The 18,610-nt window shown below is 51.1% G+C and overlaps 1 protein-coding gene across 1 annotated transcript; it reads right to left on the bottom strand.

Annotated features, from left to right (window-relative positions):
• Positions 1-1,223: 1,223 nt before the first annotated feature.
• DUSP5 (dual specificity phosphatase 5) lies at positions 1,224-14,262 on the bottom strand. Its single transcript, XM_042908542.1, has 4 exons — positions 13,726-14,262; positions 8,574-8,722; positions 5,498-5,717; positions 1,224-2,719 (listed from the first exon to the last, which is right to left on the bottom strand). The coding sequence occupies exons 1-4, from the start codon at positions 14,102-14,104 to the stop codon at positions 2,319-2,321; spliced, it is 1,149 nt and encodes a 382-aa protein (XP_042764476.1). The 5' UTR covers positions 14,105-14,262; the 3' UTR covers positions 1,224-2,318.
• Between the last annotated feature and the right edge of the window lie 4,348 nt (positions 14,263-18,610).

Here is an 18,610-nt window from a genome sequence, read left to right as displayed (position 1 = left end):
AAGCCTGGGAAGGAACTCAGGCATCAACTAGACCAAGCCCTGGACAAGTTTGGTCCAGCGAGATTGCTGGAGATTAGCTCCACAGTGCTGGAGTTAGGGGCGGGGTGAGAGCCAGCCCCCCCCCCCCCCTTCCCTGTCCAATGTTCTTCACTCTGCTTTCTTTGTGTGGAAGCCGTGCTTGGATTATGCAGATGAGGGGCATGGGGTGAAGGAAAGAAATGCAGTCTCTCTAGTCTGGGTGGCATTCCTACCTGAGGACTTTCCAAGGAAACTGTGGAGAGGGAGTCTGGAAAAGGAAAGGCTTGTGGAGAGCAAGGCCTCAAGCAAAGCCTTTGAATTGAGACGTTTACAAAGAGCTGGGCTGGGCTACCCCGGGCTAGGCTGCCATCTCGCTATTTGTAGACATGGTGCCTGAGGGGGGAGCTGGTGGCCTCTTTGTGCCCCTGAGGGGTATGTTTGGAACTCCCACTAAGTACCAGGGGAATTTCTATCTCAGGTGCTGGCTAGGAAACAGGCCCGAAGAGTTAGGCTGGGGCAGAAGCCTTCTCAGGCGTGGGGAGAAGTCACTATTGCTCCTTCCTTCCTCCACCAACAGAGGAAATAACTCAACAGGCAAGGCAATCCAGCCTTGGCTGTAAACCTACTTATTGAAGGAATTACCTGGAAGATTTAGTTCCAAGGGTAAAAAAGGGGAGTAGGCACTTATGGTGAACAGTCACCTAATTCACTTGGCCATTTTTTCAACCTTTTCTGAGTGTGTCCCATGTACCAGACACTAGGAGGCTGACCACAAGCTTGGCCTTGGTTTGCTGCAACCAAGGGCCCTTGAGCTTTAAGGGACCTTCAGGATCATCTAGCTCGGTTCGCTCATTTCATTGATGAAGCATCTGAGGTTCAAGGCGAAGTCTTTGCCTGGACTCACGGGAGCGAAGAGCCCTGAGTGGATGAATGCTCTGACCTCCTCTCCATGTGGCTTTCACCTAAGGACTTGCAAGTGAGCTCAGGGAAGCTTCTCGGTCGGAAAGCAATATTCTGTATCGTTAAGATCACCAGCTCATGGGCGGACGCACAGCCTCACGCCTCCAGCAGCACATGCATCACCACTGCCCTGGTGCTCATTTGGAAATAGCACTCGTTTGGATCCAGGGAGACAGGCTGGGTCCCCACCTAAATGTATTCCTACCTTACCCCAACTCACCAACGACGAACAAGTGTTTTTTTTTCTTTTTACTCTTTTTATTTTGCACTATAAAAAAACAACAATATGAACAACAACAACAACAACAACAACCAGTAACATACTGCTTTTCTTCACATTCACATGGATTTTAGGAAATTATTGCCTTTTCCCCTGGAGAAAGAACCTACAGACAAAAAAGAAGTACCACATTACAAAATCTGTAAACCCCAGAAGTCCACAGCTTGAAGACAACCCCCAGGGGCAGGGATGAAGACGTGTGTCACCGGAGACGAGACAAGCACACACGAAGGACGGCAAACTGGGGAAAACGACCATTTCAATGCCACTGACCCAGACAGCGGGTGCCCTATTTCCCTTGGCACCCACCGCTACCACCTCGAAGGGGTGATTTTTGGTCTAAGGTCTGAAGAAGAGTTGCTTTGAGGAGAGGTGCAATGAGAAAGGTTCAAGTATGAGTAAGAATCATGCGAAGTCCGAAGTCAGGAAGAACCCACAGTGGAGAGGACACCCAGATAGGTCAGTGTCTCCCTACTTCAACCGCCTGTCTCTACTGGCCCCAAGAGGGAGCCTCAAAAACATCTGAGGGTTCAAAGCAGCACACAGATCGTGTCCCTCCAAACCCTGCAGGGTTACTTTCCCGACTGGGTGGTGATCAGCTTATGCCCTGAAGCAACAGAGACAGATACTGAGACTGCCAAAGTTAAAAAAGTAAGGTGGAAATTGTGCTTCCTTCAAAACGAATTGGCTTCGTAACTGCCTTTTCTCCCGGTCTAGCAACTGCTTTCTCCCATGCTGCTGCAGGGATTTATTGCCTTACGCTTGAAATGAGAAGGCAAACTTGGAGGTACAGGGACTGGGCGGTCCTGAGAGGGCACGGGGTCTGGAAGTACAGTAGTTGGCACGCGCTGTGCTCTCATGATGGCTTGGCCTTCCTTCGGTCCCGAAAACCTATCCCCGATGTCAGTGTGAAGTTCCTTTGCAAGCCTGGTGCTCACTCTCCCAGTGGGGCAGTGGGACAGAGTGAGGTCTTCGGTATTGCACAGGTATGAAATGTCCACGAGTTTAGAAAGCAGAATCACAGTTGTTCTTGGGACTGGGCTGTTTCCCCATCCCGGTTTTAGCAGGATGTGGCCGTGGCCACGGGGCTCCTGCTGAGCTCTGAGACTGTCGAGTGGGTGGGCACTGGCACCAGCACCGAGGTAGGGAATGTGCAGTAGGAACCTTGCATGTCAGGGCTCAATGTCTGCAAATGGGCTATGAATGAAGAGCTGGCTGCCTCCCCTTGGCAGGAGGGAGCCTGTGGCGTGGAAGGCAGGATCTCAGACTCATACTGCAGGAGCTGGCCCATGAAGCCGAAGTTGGGCGAGACCACACTCCTCCGCTGCTTGATGTAATCGAAGGCATCCTTCAGGCGGAACTGCTTGGTTTTCATGAGGTAAGCCATGCAGATGGTGGGCGAGCGGGAGATCCCAGCCTCACAGTGGACCAGGACCTTGCCTCCCTTTTCCCTGACACAGTCTGGAAGGAAGAAAAGACAGTGAGGATGAGTTGGGACTGGAACCCAAAAGGCAATGCCAAGATACAAGCATTAAACACAAAAGTGACCTGGTTATCAAAACATCACGTCTGTTCGACAGCTGAGGTTCCTACACAGTCTCTGATGCCCCTTGGCGAGGACGGAGCTTTTGGGGTCCCACCAAGGTCTATCCCCACTTAGGACCTTTCTATCCTTAGAGGTGCCTCCTTGTTCGCCAGGATACTTGCATAGATTCTGCCCCTGAGCAGGCCAGACCTGGAGTGCAGCAGTCTCACATCCCTTCCTGGAGATGCCATCTTAACTCGGGTCCCGTGGATGGGTTTCGAGAGGGCATTGGGAAATCCTTGACATTGCGTGCAAATTTATTGGGTAGGCGCATTTTTCTGAGAGGGTCCCAGGTACAAAGACTGACTTGGAAAAGCAATTCCTGTCTCTCAGGATCTGAGTCTTATGGTGATGACCCAGTAGTCCTCTCCTGCTAGAGGCTTGTCAGCCTCGCTGGGCACCGTCTCTGGCTGTGCCAGGGGCGGGATGCTTGGCTCAGCTCCCAGGGTTCCCACCACCAAACATACAATAAGTAGTGCACAGCCACTAATTATAGCCCTGGCTAAGTGACGCTTACTAGACCGGAGGATATAAATGGCTTTCGCAAACTCCATCTTGCACAACAATGGGAGTCACTGCCATAAAGCTACCACCATCAGTCAGCATTCTTTAGCTCAATATGACTAGGGGGTGCCCTCCTTTCCTGTTCCACTCCTCTCCCCCAAAGAACTACGATAGTTAAAAATGAGGGGCAAAAGGTTACGCACATACACACACCAATTAAAAACCACGAAAAACAGCCGTTCCAATTCCCTCTCTTGCTAATGAGGAAATGATTACATTACGACACGGGAAGTTCGATGATGTACCTGGCACTATGTAAGGCCACAGTACACAAAAACACTGAAGGTTTTGAAGGGAAAATCAAGTCAGCTCCCTTACCCGCCTCCCTCCTCAAGTTGGAGACGTTTGTAAATGAATCCGCAAGATCTAAAACATCAAGTTTCTGAGGACGCAGGGAGGAACCCTGGAGTTTTCCCAGCAGAACGAAAATCCCAAAGGACGCGCTCAGTGTAGCTCATTGGAGGTACCCCCAATTTAGTCTGACTCAAAAGAAATAAAGCCCCGGTAAGTTAGTTCAAAGGGGACCCCAACCCCTAGGATTGCAGGGTCATGACTCCTGATTTTCTTTTGCTCCTTGTAGGCTAGCTTTTAGTTGACCGGTGCCGTATCCAAGAAAACAAAGGGCTTAGAGCGTGTTGCTTCCGCTCTACCCCTCAGGGCTGATGTTCCATGTGACCTTCCCAGGGCCTTCCCCTGGGAAGGAGGTCAACACAGGGTATGGCCTCAGTCCCTCCTTTTACCAGGAGGGCAAGAAGTCTGGGGAAAAGCATCCTGTGCTTTCAAAATGCTGTCAGTTTGTGCGGTTATGTACACAACACACAGGATGGAGAAGGAGGGTTCTGAGAAATGGACGGGGGCGGGTTTCATGACCTCACCGAGTAGCTATCTAGGTAATTAAATAACTGGCAGAGAAGGGCAAGGCATTCCCAGGGTCAGGGAGACAAAGCCAAGGGTTTCCCACTCGCAACCCATCATTTGGGCTGCCTCTCAGAGAGCCAAAGGAATCATCTCAGCCCAGAGGCTCAGGGGACCAGGACATGGTCTTTTTGCCTCTGGTGAGTTTTCCAGTGGGTTTCCTGTAGAGGAGAAACCATGTGCGATGAGCACTGGGCGCACCAGGTGGCCAAAGCTAGGCGGGGTGGGGGGTGGGGGGGCTTTAATTGCTACCCGCACTAAGTAGTTATTGCTGTGGCCAACATCTGCCTTTCCCCCTCCAAAAGCCCTCCAAACAAGATAAGGAAAATCACATCTCAGCTTCAACAGCTATGCATATTCAAGGGAAAGAAGGACTCTGGGAAAGAAGGCAAAACCACGAGGTTGGGGAGTGGTGTTTGCAAGTCTGAGACAGCAAAAAGTCAGCCTTGCAGCCGAGGAAGAGGGATGGGGGAAAGGGAAGATGTCAAATGAGAGAAAAATCAAGGTTATGCTGAAGAGGTGGGGACCCAGGGCCCAAAGCCCTCTCCGGGCAGAGGGGCCAGAGGCTTCCAGGCCTGCACAGGGGAGGAAATGATAACTGCCTAACACAACGTACAAAAGATGACAACTTTTCTGTGCGCAAAGCATGAAGCTTGATCAAATGCTATCTTTAATCCAAAATTAGCTGAAAATGCAAAACAAATTGCCCCTAAAGCAGTCTGCCAAAAACCATGAAAAGCTGCCAGGGCCCTCGGGGCTCAGCGTGTTAAGCAGTGCTCTCTCAATCCTTCTGTTTGCTTTTTAAAAATACCCCAACCTACGTAGGAGCACAGTTGGGATGGTTCTATCCTTCCCTTGCTTCCCTGCTGTGGGGCATTACGCACGGACACACCGCATCCCACCCAGCTTGAAAAAATAACACGAGCGGCAGTGAGTACTGCCATAAAATATTAATTCATTTATCTTGCAAATTAAAGCTCCTATTAATAGCAACTCCAATCCTCCCCTCTGCGTCTTTGGTGGCTGCAAACCTTCCCGGCTCCAACTCCTGGTGGTTGCACAGACAAGACGCTTGTTTTTCTTCTTGGCAAAGGTAGCCTCCATCAGTACGTCAGAACCAGAACAGGTGCCCTAGGTGGCTCCCCAAACAACGGAGGGCGAATGACTGAACCTACCAATGAAGTCTATTGCTTCTTGAAAGTGGGAGCTAATGTCAGCTGTGTGGCTGTCTTCCACGGGGATCCATTTGTAGTGTAGGTGGGTCGTGCAGGACTCGGAAATCCGCCGTGAGACATTCAGCAGGGCCGTGATGTGCAGGCTGGCGAGGAGCTCGCACTTGGATGCATGGTAGGCACTTCCAAGGTAGAGGAAAGGGAGGATTTCAACTGGGCCGCCCTGGAAGCAGGGGCAAAGGATAGCCAGGGAATATCGGATTAGCTTGCTCATTTAGGAGAGGAAACAAAACAAGCCTGACCTACTTGTAGGGTGGGAGGTTCCCTTTCTGGTTTCCAGGTAGAGAGTTCAGAGCCAGGGTAGTTCAACCAGCAGTGTGGGTGGAGCCACCACCCCGGCCAACTCTCTACCCTACATTGCTACCTTGTGACTCAGTGACGGCAAAGCCCACGCGGTGAAGATTTTCGTTTTCTTACACATATTGATTGAGGAGGCAGGAAATGCTAGCAGCTTCCCTGTGCTGATGGGGACGAGAAGTAATGGGAAGAATCGAGAGGCTAATGTCCCAAGTTCTAGCTGCCCTGACAGAACCAGGGCAAGCCTTTTAACCTTGGGGCAAGCCCTGTTTTTTCTCTCAGGGAAGCAGATAAAACTCAACAAGATGAGAACCCTGCTTTGCAGTCCTGATATTCTATAGTGTATCTTATCAAACCTAGGACACTGATCCTAAGGTGCATGTGGTTTTAGCGATGTTAAAATGTGCCCCCAAAAGGATGCTTCTTAGAAGTGAAAACAACCACTGTTTACCCAGGATCCTTAAAGAAAAGCTGTTAAGCCATGGGCAGAGGGGCTTCTCCCACACCTGATCTTTGTCAGGTAGCGCTGAGGGTTTGTGAAAGATGCTTACATCAGCCTTTTGGAAGGCCACCCACACACCAGGATTCCCGTTAAGGAGGATCCCAGTTAGAACCAGAGACCATCTCCCCTGAGGCACAGTTAAAAGGAACAGCTAGACTGTGGCAGTCTTAGCACTCCAGGGTGGCAAGACAAGCCAGTCAAAACTGGAACAATGGGAGCCCCCCCTCCCCGATTTAGAGGGAAACACTGTGCTTGAGGGGGGACAGTGGCTGCGTCTTTGGGAGCCTCTCCCATATCATCCATCTGCTTCCCGTGTTTCCACTTCCTGTCCTGGAATAAAGTAGAATGGAAACTCAGCCAGATCCACAGTAGGGAAAGAGGCATAGGATGAGGGACAGCAGCAGGCAATTCTCAAATTACCCATCATGCAGTGTGTGCTTTTTCTTTCCAGAGAAATCAAGTGTTTGGGCAAAGGTCAGTTTGGCTAATCAGAAGAAAGTTATGGAGGATTTTACAAAGGATAGTAAAAGTAACAACTAGTTATTTTATTAGCACCTACAATAGCTGGCCCTGGACTTAATACTTTATACGCACCTACATAGATCTCTCTCTCCTTTTAGTGCCTGGAAAACACTGACAAACCAGGCCTGGGATCTCATCCAGTTACTTATATAGCCTAGATCAACACACTCCTGAAACCACGTTTCTTTGTTTTTCTGAATCCTGTTTAGACTCAAGAGGAAGAAACCCCAAAGGTTAACACGACCTTGGCTTGGCTTCTCTCAAGGCAGAAGCGCTTCTAAGAAATAGCACGAGGGGGTTCCCCAGATGAACCCTGGAGACACATCAGGGCCTCCCCAGTCCTCTCGGCCAAAGGTCTGTTGTGCTTTCATGATATCCTGCCAATTCTTGTTTCTCTTTCACTTTCTGAGAAGTGAGGGGAAAACACCACCCAAACAAACAAAAATAGGAATCCAGCTAAGCCGCATGCCCATGGCTTGAAAGCTTGAGGGTTCATCATAGGCTGTATTTTCAATAAAGAAAAACAAAATAATAACCGTGGCACCTTGCCAAGCTAATGGGCTCCCTGACCCAGGATCCCATTCAAGGGAAGTCACTTGGCTTTACTGGGAAGTTGATTCGCAGGGGCAAAGCTCTGCTCATGCTAGGCAGCTGGCACTTTAAACAACAGTCAGACGTCTTCCTTTTTATGATCTGGATATATTCTTATTTTGTGGGAAAACCTTGAGAAGCTCCTCATACCAGGTCAGGAGGCTAGGATGGCCCCTTTCTAAAAGAAGGCATGTAGAAAACAGAACAAGGTCTCGCAAAGAACCAGAGTTGAGAGAAGGGAGGAGGTCTGGGCCTACTGTTGCCAGGATTCTTTGCAGATAGATCATTTCACCAGCTGTGAGACAAGTTTTTTCCCTCTGTAAAAGGGGAAGGTGGGCTTTGATCTCTGGTTTCTGCCAGATTTGGGACCTTGCCCACCTTTTGCCCATCCTCCAACATTGTAGGTAACCCCTGTGGAAGACTGAGCCTTCCACATTTTCATCCTTTAGTGAGTTGTCAGAAGGTATAAATTCTTTGAAGGAAACCACCCCCCCCCCCCCTTTTGAATGAGTGTGAAATCCTCTATAATATCTCTTGATCTGCTCTGGTTTCTGAATTTATGGAATTGTAAGCACCACAAACCCTTAGAGACTGCTTAGCCATCCCAAGGGTTGTTTCTCCACGACCCTCCCTCAACCTCTCCCCCAGCCCCATTTCAGTTAAAAATAACAAGACACACTTTGACAGGTACTAGGCTGGTTTGTAGAAACTGCAGAGCATGAACAATTCAGGAAAAGATCAGGAAAGATCAACACAGGAAGCCTGAAAGTCGGCTCTGAAACACCTTCAGGAAACCTAAACTGATATTTTGAAGCTTCTCTGCACTCCCTAGGCCAGCTAATAATAATGTATCTTTCACTTCCCCTTTTCTCCAGAAGCTGTCAAGCATCCTGTGGCTCGTTTGCTCTTGTCAGCTTGTTTGCTGGAAAGAAGCCCATTTACTCTTGGATGGAAACTCAAGTTGGCAAGTAACAGCTCTCTGAAGCTCGAGGGCTCTGCCCAAAACACTGATCCACAAAAGAATGAACCGGTGCTGCTGAGCGGGGAGAGGAAGAGCTGGGGTGCCGAGGAAGGAACAGAGTCAGCAGCCAAGACCACACCACGTACCTGGTCATAAGCCGGCCTGTAGCTGATGCTGAGCACTGGTTTCCCACACTGGTTCATGAGGGCTTTCTCGGTTTCAACCTTCTCTTGTGAAATGGGTTGTACATCCACGCAACACTCAGGATATTCCGAGTAGAAGTTGTCATATCCTCCTGCAAAGAAAACAAAAAAGGAAGAGAGATGTTAGCATTGATTTCTCAGGCTTTCAGAAAATGCCCCCAATTAGTCAATACCCCAAGTGTGGAAGAGTCAAGAATATTATGCTAACACAGATTCCGGTCTTACAGAAAAATTGAACCAAGCCAACTAATAGCTTTGGAATAGAAATGGGCTACACCCCCCTCTCCCCGCACCCCCCCTCCCCGCCCCCCCCCACACTTTTTTCCCCTCTCTTCTAACAAGCTACAGTTCAGAGAGGCAATGATTAACTTTTTGCATCTATCAGAAGCAGCTTAAACTGTGAAAGGAAATGTATCCGACATCTGGCAAATATTAACCAAATCCCTCCAGAAAACAAAAGCTATTTTCACTTGTTTGTCTAAAATGCAGGTGTGATTATACAGAATTTCATTCATTTGCAAGAAGAGACTCCTAAATTGGTTTGCTTCATCCTTAGCCCATTAGCTCTGAACTGAATTATAGACGGAACCCTCTCTATTCATAAGGGAATGGGGGCCAATATGAGGTTTAAACACAGTGCAATAAAACAACCCTGCCCTTTCGCACTCCCAAGGTGCTCAGAACACTGCTGACAATCCTCTCTATAGGTCCGATTTTGAGTAATCAATCTAGTTAATTAACTTCCAAACCAAACTGGAGACCCACGGCCTTTGGAACTTAATTCTCAGTCCCAGTAAGTAAGAACTGTCTCTCTCCCCTTGAAGATCACCTCACCTCCCTGACCTTTCTCCACGACTACATATCCTCAAATGATAAACTTCTCCAGATGGGTCACTTAAGGTAAAACCTATCTGTGACCAAGTCATAGAAACTTGGGTATACAAAGAAGTCTCAGCTACTACATACAGAGAACAAACTGAGGGTGGATGGGGGATTGAGGGAGAGGGGAAAATGGGTGATGGGCATCGAGGAGGGCACTTGTTGGGATGGGCCCTGGGTGTTGTATGTAAGCCAATTTGACAACAAATTATATTCATAAAAAAATTTTTTTAATGCAAAAAAAAAAAAAAAAAAAAAAAAGGCTAAGGCCCAGCGCTCAGTGGTTAAGAACCAAATGAAAAACTGGCCTCAGAAGCCTCAATGAATAGGCCAGCTTTACTTGGGGACATCCTTGCTCCCAATCCAAGAGGACTTAAGGCCCTTCCAAGAGCCTCCAGAAAACCTGCTTCTAATTTTTTTCTGACCCAGAAAATTCACTTGGGGTCAAATCATCAATTAGATACACATTGTAGAGGCCATGTATTTTCTACAAAGTCCCCTCTTTCTTCTGTTTCTTGGTGTTATTACAGCCCCACAGTGAAGCATGTGGTGGTTCTAACCCCCTGCAGTAGACAAATGGTTAATGGATACCATGGCGGTCTCCAGCTCCCTCCCAGAAGCTGCAGCCAATTCCTAGAATGAGTCATCTTGCCATTACTGCTTCCTCCCAGCTTGCTGGAACTGCCCCCGCCCCCAGTGAGTACACTCAAATCTCCTCTGTGGTCACTTTAACAAAAAGCCCATTGGGCCTCCCCAGATGAGCTTCTGGACCTCTAGGTCAGTCAGGACAAAAGACCACGCCAGAGAGCAATGGAGGTGGAAGGTGGCGGTGTTTGTGGTTTAGTTTCCCCTTCCTCCCAACCATAGCCCCTAGGCCCTTGCCCTCCTAGGAGGCAGAAAGAATGTCAGACTTACACGGACACACAGACACACAGCTTCGCTGGAAGAGGTGTCCCTAGCTAGTAAATCACTTCCTGTGCCTGGGCCTCCAACATTTTGGGTTCCAGGAGACAAACTGAGTGATACGGAACAGGAATCTGGAGTAAGAGTGGCCCAGGCGTTCCCAAGCTTTCCCAAGAATGAGGCTTGGGAAAGAGAAGCAAGCCTTCAGGCCACCCCATCTCTTGTCTGTAAATAGCGCACTTAAGAGTTGGCTGTTAGGAGGACAGACAGGAGGTGCGGGTGTGGGTTGGGTCCTGCCTGCCCACTGACAAAATAAGGCAAGCAACACAGATTCTCAGCGTAGCTCTGAGGGCCAGATAAACAGCGTCCTGTCTCTTCAAGCTGGGGTCAGGAGTCCTTCAGATTAGAGGGTCTCTGTCTTTCACCCACTCCTTTCAGAGGCATGGAGAGACAGAACATTCTTCTCTGGTGCCTCACTTGAGTTGCAAGAGCCGAGGCAATTCTTTTGGCTGCCTCAACCCTCTTCAGAGTGATTCTGCTTTTGATCACCATTGCATTACCAGGGGAGCAGAGAAGGTGCATGCACACTGCGTATAAATACACACTGACAATGCCATTAGGTCATCACCTCATTTTAGCGGGGTTTTTTTTTTGGGGGGGGGGCAGTGAGAGGAGGATTAAGGGAAGCGTAAAAGGCATTGCTCCCAAGATCTGAAACGCCACTAGATTAAAACCTGAATTCAGGCGTGCCTGGGTGGCTCAGTCAGTTAAGTGTCCGGCTCCTGAGTTTGGTTCAGGTCATGATCTCACAGTTTGTGAGCTGGAGCCCCACATCCAACTCTGCACTGACAGCATGGAGCCTGTTTGGGATTCTCTCTCTCCCCCTCTCTCTCTGCCATTCCCCCATTTGTGTGCACTCTCTCTCAAGACAAATAAGCTTAAAAAAATAAATAAATAAAACCTGAACTCACATCTGGACATGAGTTAGATAAGGAAAAAAAATTTTCTTTGGCAACAACTTAAGATTTTAGTAATGTTGTAACGTAAGTATCAAGCAACTTATACTGAAAATTAAAACACACACAATATCAACCTGGCAATTTTACTGAAAGATAGTGCACATGCAAAGCATCTGGACAAAGATCTACTTTACCACACTGCCTCAAATAGTGAGGCTGAAAGTAACCAGCCAGCTGCCACCAGGGGATTTGTTTAAAAAGTAAAATTGGGGCTCCTGGGTGGCTCAGTTGGTTAAATGTCCAACTTCAGCTCAGGTCATGATCTCATGGTTCGCAGGTTTGGGCCCCAAATCGGACTCTGTGCTGACAGCTCAGAGCCTGAAGCCTGCTTCAGATCCTGTGTCTCCCTCTCTCTCTGCCCCTCCCCCACTTGTGCTCTGTCTCTCAAAATAAAAACATTTTAAAAAATTTTAAAAAAAGTAAAGTGGACATGTATGCTCTGATATGGACAAATATCCCAAGATCGAGTTAAGTGGAAGAGGCATGAATAGAAAATACACAAAACCATTCTATGTTTTAAAGATACTCATGGCAAATTAACTTGCCTAAAGACGAACAAGAGAAATAGTGGGTGACTGTCTCCGGAGAGTGGAAGTAGGTTCTAGGGGGTGCAGAAAACCCACTTTTCATTGTAGAGCCTTTGTGCTTTAAAAATTTTACTTGTGTATGTTACTCTCATTAAAAAAAAAAAAAAAAATTTTTTTTAAACATGAATTTTCCGGAGATGTGAGTCTACAGAGCTGCTTACTTCCTGTGGCAGTAACTTCTAAACCATCAGCATGCCCCCCCTCCTCCCACCCAGTGCTGAAGAGGGGTGGGGAGCCGAGGTAGTACCAGGAGGAGTTTCCTGGAACATATCTTTCATGATACTTGGGGAGGCGGTAGCTTTTCCTGTATTCATTGCTAAGAACAGGAGACAAAAACCACATCAGGAAGAGAAAAAAAATCCGGGGCTAAGTGTGAAACTTCTGCAGAGCTTGGAGGGCATCCCTCCATCCCCTGAGGGCTGAGGATGATGGACAAGGAAGAGCATCTTCTGCCTGTCTCCTCCTTAAGAGGAATCAACCAGGGACAGTCTACAAGAAGTGCTAATACGAGGGGAGGGGGGGGGGCTGCCCATGTGATCTCCTGGCCTGGACTGTGTGAAATTCCCCAAATTGCATGGTTTTAAAACAAGGACTTCACCCTCCATTCACTGCCCCCGAGTTCTGAACCACATCACTGTTGTATCTCAAGGCGTCTGCAACAGGGTTGGCAGGGCCTTGGGGCACAGCTTGGGCTGAAGCCTCATCTCTGCACTGTGGGCTAGGTCTTTCAAACATTCGAGGTTACAAAGGACTCAAATACAAGGCGGGAAAAGTCACAGGAGTTGGCCCAAGAATCATTGCTCTGTAGTTTGTCAATCACCCACCACACCACCAGGAAGTCCAAGTCCTTTCTCCAGCAGGTGTAATGGGCTGACTGGTGGGGCAGCTTCTGGGGCATCCCAAACCAAAGGCGACGGAATCCCCTCCACCGCTAAGGTCCTGAGTCCTGGCTGCACCTCTCCGGAGTCCTGGCACGACTGCCAACCGCCCCTCACCCCGGGGAGACAGCAGGAGGCCAGCCCTGCGGGGGTTTTCTCCGGGCGGTAGAGCGAAGGGGTGAAAAGGGTGGGAAGGCTGTCAGCTCCAAATTGAGCTAGAGAAAAAGGTCTGGGAGGGGAGAAAGGAAGGCCGGAAGAAAACAATAAAAAGCAGTAAAATAAAATGGAAAGGAAGGGGAGGGACTCGCCAGGGTCAAAAAGGCAAGAGGGGTCGGTGAAGACAACCCAACGTACGCTTATTTTCCAGGCGGGAGGAAAGGGGACACCGCGGCGCCACGCTCCGGGGGGTGGCGACCTGCTGATCCCGCCAGATCTGTCTATCAGAAAGACTCAGAGCCCAGGCCCCAGCGAGGGCGGCTAAGCCGGCGCGGGGAAACGGGGACCCGCGCCAGTCCTGGCCGACGGCCCCTGCCTCCGAGAAGGGGCGCCCCCGGCAGCGTAACCAACCGCACCCACCCCGGCGGACCTGCCGCCGGGAGCTTTCGAGGAACTCGAGTGGGGAGGGGGAAGTTCTGAGCGCTGACAGTGGCGGTGCCCTCCCCAGCGCACGTCAAGCCCCAGCGTGCAGGCTCCGGCAAGTGGAGACTACCGGGTCCGGGGTCGAAGACGGCGCCCCGCACAAGGAGGGGACCCCCAGAGCCCCGGACTCTCCGGCGCGGTGGCAGATTGGTGGTTGGTGACAGGGAATCGGCGGCCCCGATGCGCTCACCTTTGAGGAAGTAGACCCGCGGGCCGGCGGGCAGGCAAGCGAGCAGCGAGGTGAGCACGACCCGCGCGGCGCTCTCCTCGCGCAGCTTCTGCCAGTGGCGGCTGCCCTGGTCGAGCACGACCACGGCCGCCACGCCGCCGCCGCCCTCCTGCAGCAGCCGCGCGCGCGCCGCCTCGTCGGGCAGCACGTAGCGCGCAGACACCGCGCCGCCGCGGGCCCGCCGCAGCACCACCGAGTTGAGGTTGACGTTGAGCGAGCCGCGCACGCTCGAGGCGGCGAAGGCCAGGTAGGGCCGGCAGTCGAGCACCACGCAGCGCGCCGCCGCCTCCTTGCGGAGCATCTTGCGCAGCTGGCGCCCGTCGAGCGACGTGACCTTCATGCCGCCGCCGCCCAGCGGTCGCGCGCCGCGCGCCCCGCAGGTGCCCACGGCCAGGGTGCCCGCTGGCGAGGCACGGGAGGGCGGCCCGCGAGGCTGCGGCCGGCCGACCGAGCCCGGCGCCGGAGCGGCCGCTCAACTCTTCTTTCCCGCCCCGAACGCTCGGCACCCGGCCGGGCCACTCGCCGCCCCAGAAGCCGGGGATTCCGCCGGCAGCGCGGCGTTTTATGTGAATGAGTGTGCGGCCTGTGACGTGGCTGCCCATATAAGGCCAAATATGGGTATTTCCCCGCCCCCTTCGGGCTGTGACCACACCCCCGGGGAGCCGGAGGCGCGGGGCGGGCGCCCTGCGTTAGTCAGCCGGAGAAAGAGGAAGTGACAGGCGCCTCCCTCTGCTTTCTGTGGCATTGCGCGGAGACACTCACTCGCGCATCACCGGGGGCTGCCGGTGGGGTGTCAGGAGCGTTACGAGGCCGAGGTGACCCACGCTGTGCGGGAAGAGGAGGAAGCGGAGGAGGCAGGGCCCGGCGCCGCATAATCAGTCCGGCTTCGAGTTTCAGAGACGTAGGTTCAGAACCTGCTGGGGGCTGTGCCAGACACCGAGCTAGGAAGGGCTACGGGAGCCCGCGGCCGGTGCCCCCCCATGAATCGGAAATGAGCATTGGTCTTCACCCAAGCCTTGACGGCGGCACATGAGATGATAGCTGGGATTTGCTTCACAAGGGGTGGACTATACCGATGACTCGGGATTGGGTTTGTGTTGGTAATCGTTAAAATTCAGGGATGGGTACGGGGTGGGGGGGTCCTTTTTACTGTGTTCTCCACTCTTCTCTTTGCTTGAAAATTTCCGTAATAAAAGTGCTGAAAAGTAAAAATGGAGAAGAGAGCCAGCTGTTAATCTCCCCATATGGATTCTGCCCTTAAAGGATTGACAGGCCTTTTCTCCGTCGCACTCCAATAATAATTAGAATAGTTGTTTTCTGAGGAGCCGTTTTGTGGCCCCTGGAAAATCCTGTCACGGAATCAGCTGCGGCATCAACATGCATCCGTTGATGGAGCTCAGTCCCAGGCTGCTGTCCAGGTGGCTTCTGGATTTGGGGGATTATCTGCGGATCAAGTCTAATCCCAGGCTGTCTGCCCCCACTGGTCCCCAGCAGCTTCAGGCTTCCCGTCCCCAATCTTGGTGAACTGGACGCATTCACCCATTCAGCAAGTATTCTGGAGGGCCAGCTTCGCGCCAGGGGCTCTGCAAGCTGCAGGGGCAGGTGTAGGGGAAACACGCCCCTACCCTCCAGCTCATGACCAACCATTTTATTGTTGCCCTGAGGAGGCGGGTGGAGGCTGCTCCGTGGAGAACAGCCTGCCTCCACTAGAGAGGTTCTTGGTTACCACAGACATAGGAGAATGAGGTTTTTAGAAGGAGGCAGAAATCAAATTCTGAAATCAAATGCAATCAAACCAGACGCCAGATAGTTGGTTATCGGGTCACAGCTGCATTCAGTCAGAGGCGCCGTCCTGGCCCTGCCAAGGAAAATGTGATGTGGGGGTTTTCTCTGGGGTTATTCATACCAGCCTTCCCGGTAATTTGCTCCTCCTCCAGGGTCACCACCAGACGTTTCAGCCCAGAGCCACACGTGTCTGGAGCACCCACATGGCCAGGCTCTGGATTGGGGGCTGGACACCAAAGTGACGTGACTTGCTCTCCCTGGTTTTCCCCAGCCCAGAGAGAAGGCTCGGCCCAGCCACAGGCCTCTTTAAGGTCCTGTAGTCAGTATGGAAGAGCATCCACAGTGTGGGGAATGGGGACTCGGAGAGGACCTCCCAGGGCAGAGGAGAGTCAAAGGGAGTTCCAAAGGATGAACTGAAGTTAGCCAGGCCACGGAAGGGGAGGGTGGAAGGCATTCCAGGCAGAGGGATCTGCTAGAGGTAAAGAAAAAAACAAAACAAAACAAAATGCTGGCATGGTATGTGCTGAAGACTAAGGCACTTCTGGCATTTACTAGAAAATCAAGCAGGGTCAGCTGATGGAGGGTCTTGTGTGCCATTTAAGGCATTTGGATCTTATCCTTTGGCTGGAGCAGCCCTGGACGAAGGGTCTTACTCCGTGACCTGGTCAGGTGACCTTTGGGAACTTCACGCGGCAGCACGGTGGAGGATGGATGTTTTATTTGAGAGAGGGGGTAGGGGTCCAGACTGGAGTCAGGGAGATAGATAGGAGGCTTTTGTGGGTAATCCAGGCCTGAGCTGATAAGGGCCTGCCGGAACTTGGCAGTGATAGCGGCGATTGAAGAGGCCACACAGATGGGAGAAACATTTAGGAAGTAAATGGCCGGAAGGGATGGGATGGGGAGACAGTAGAGGGTGATGCCAAGGTTTTTAACTGGGGTGGTTGGGTGAATGGTGACGCCTTTAGATAGGGAACCTACAGGAACAGGTCTGGGTGAGCAGCAGCAGAAGAAGGAGGGGATGAAGTTCAGAGAGATTAATAGGTTAGAGGTGATCATGGACTGCTCAAGGGGGTACCCAGTAAGCAGTGGGGTGGCCTGGCAATCAGTGCAGGAAAGTCTCCCACCCTCACTTTCCAGGTCCAACAGATGACCAAGTCCCAGGACTCTCTCCGCCTTCCAGATTTCTCTTCTGACCTTTCTGGTCCTGGGGCCAGGCTGGCTTCATGGGTGTCTCCCCTGTACAGCTACACAGGGCCCCATGCCTGGTTGAATGCTCTGCTGTCACTCTCTTGAAATTCTGAATAATTTTCGGACAGGGAATTCTGCATTTTATTTTTGTACCGGGTCCCATACATTATGCAGCTGGTCCTGCCCATCGCTGTAGTTAAAGGGCCCTGTTATCCCCCATAGTGGGCCTTTTAACAGTATCCTGTTTCCCAATCTCCAAGCCCTCTCCTTACTCTCTCATCCTCTGCAGTGTGATCTCTTTAAGCCTAGATCTGAGCACAGAGCCCACCTGCTCTGCTCAAAAACCCTCGGTGACACCTACACACTGATAAAGTCCAAATTCCTTAGTGGAACACCGAGATCCTCCTCGTTTCTGGCCAATTGGCCATAACCCACCTCTAACCTTGTTTCTCTCCTTCCTTTCCACTCCCTCCCCCCACCCAGGCTCTAGCTGCTGCCCGTTTCCTAAACTTGCCCAGCATTTTACTGCCTCCACCCTTTCTACAGGACTGCGATGCCTCCGTTCCTTTGTATAGGAATCTTTCACCTTCATGCACGGCTCCAGAGCTATGGTTGCACCTCTAAGAAACTACCCCTTAATCCCCAGCCTGTTAATCAGTTGCCCTCCTGGGGGTTCTCACCTTTGTGTGGTTTCTCCCTCCCCTAACCTGATACGTGAGTGTTTTCTGTCCCACCATTAACCTGCGGCCTCCCAGGCCACACTCAGGATTTATCCCACCATCTATGACTCCATCATAACATCCAGCACATGGAGGAGCTCGATCAATGTGGCAGAATGGAATTTAGTGCTTGCTGAAACTTGCAGCTAGCTTTTTAGGAGGCACCTGGGAAGAAAGTTGGCCACAGTATATACATCACAGCTTTAGACTCTAGGTAAGGAGGTGAGGTACGAAGCTGTGGACACACAGTCACTAGGATCAGGAACTGGATTTCATCGGCCACAGGCCTAGGAGGAAGAAGAGGGTGTCTGAGATTGGACTTCTTTTTTTTTTTTTTTAAGTTTATTTATTTATTTTGAGAGAGTCAGAGACGGCAGGAGTGGGGGAGGGGCAGAGAGAGGGAGAGGGAGAATCCCATCCAGGCTCTGCACTGGCAGTGCATAGCCTGACACAAGGGCTCGAACTCACAAAACTGTAAGATCATGACCTGAGCCGAAACCAAGAGTCAGACGCTTAACCAACTAAGCCACCCAGGTGCCACTGAGATTGGAATTGTGCAAATAATCATGCCTGTCCCCCTGCTGCTTTGAATGGGGGTGATGGGTTCAGGGAAAAAAAGCAAAATTTAAATTAACATTGTGAATCCATGAGTTGGGACCTTATTCCATTCCTAATTCTCTTCCCCCTGCCAGTTATACTCAGAGGAAGACAGAAGGTTTTTTAGGTTTCTTGATGCTCGTTTGACCAGTCAGTCATCCTAACCCTCAGGCCCTGGTTTGTCATTGTGATCTGGGATTCTTACCCTTTGGAGGGTCCTGGATGCCCCTTTTAAAAAAGTTGTGGGCCTACAGCATTCAGCTTCCAACGTCAGGGAGTTTCATGGAATTGGGAACTCCTGTGTCTGTCTCTGCTCACCACAGCCTCAGTGGGGGCTTCTGGGATTCCTCCCCAGCCCTGCTTCCCCATCGTAAGGTGGAGCCAGATGGCCTCTAGGGATGGATCAGAGAATGCCCAAAAATGCCAGGGAGGGGCCCAGGGCAACCCTAAGGCCAGCCCAAGGGACCTCTCAGAAGGATGAATTTTGCCCCCCTTTTCATTTATTTGTTTCTGATTATGCAGGTAGCAAGCACATGCTCATTGTGGAAAATTGATGT

The sequence above is a fragment of the Panthera leo genome, chromosome D2, assembly GCF_018350215.1.
Source record: "Panthera leo isolate Ple1 chromosome D2, P.leo_Ple1_pat1.1, whole genome shotgun sequence".
Classification (NCBI taxonomy): domain Eukaryota; kingdom Metazoa; phylum Chordata; class Mammalia; order Carnivora; family Felidae; genus Panthera; species Panthera leo.
The sequence above is the reverse complement of the archived record's forward strand: the minus strand, read 5'-3'. Positions and strand labels throughout refer to the sequence as shown.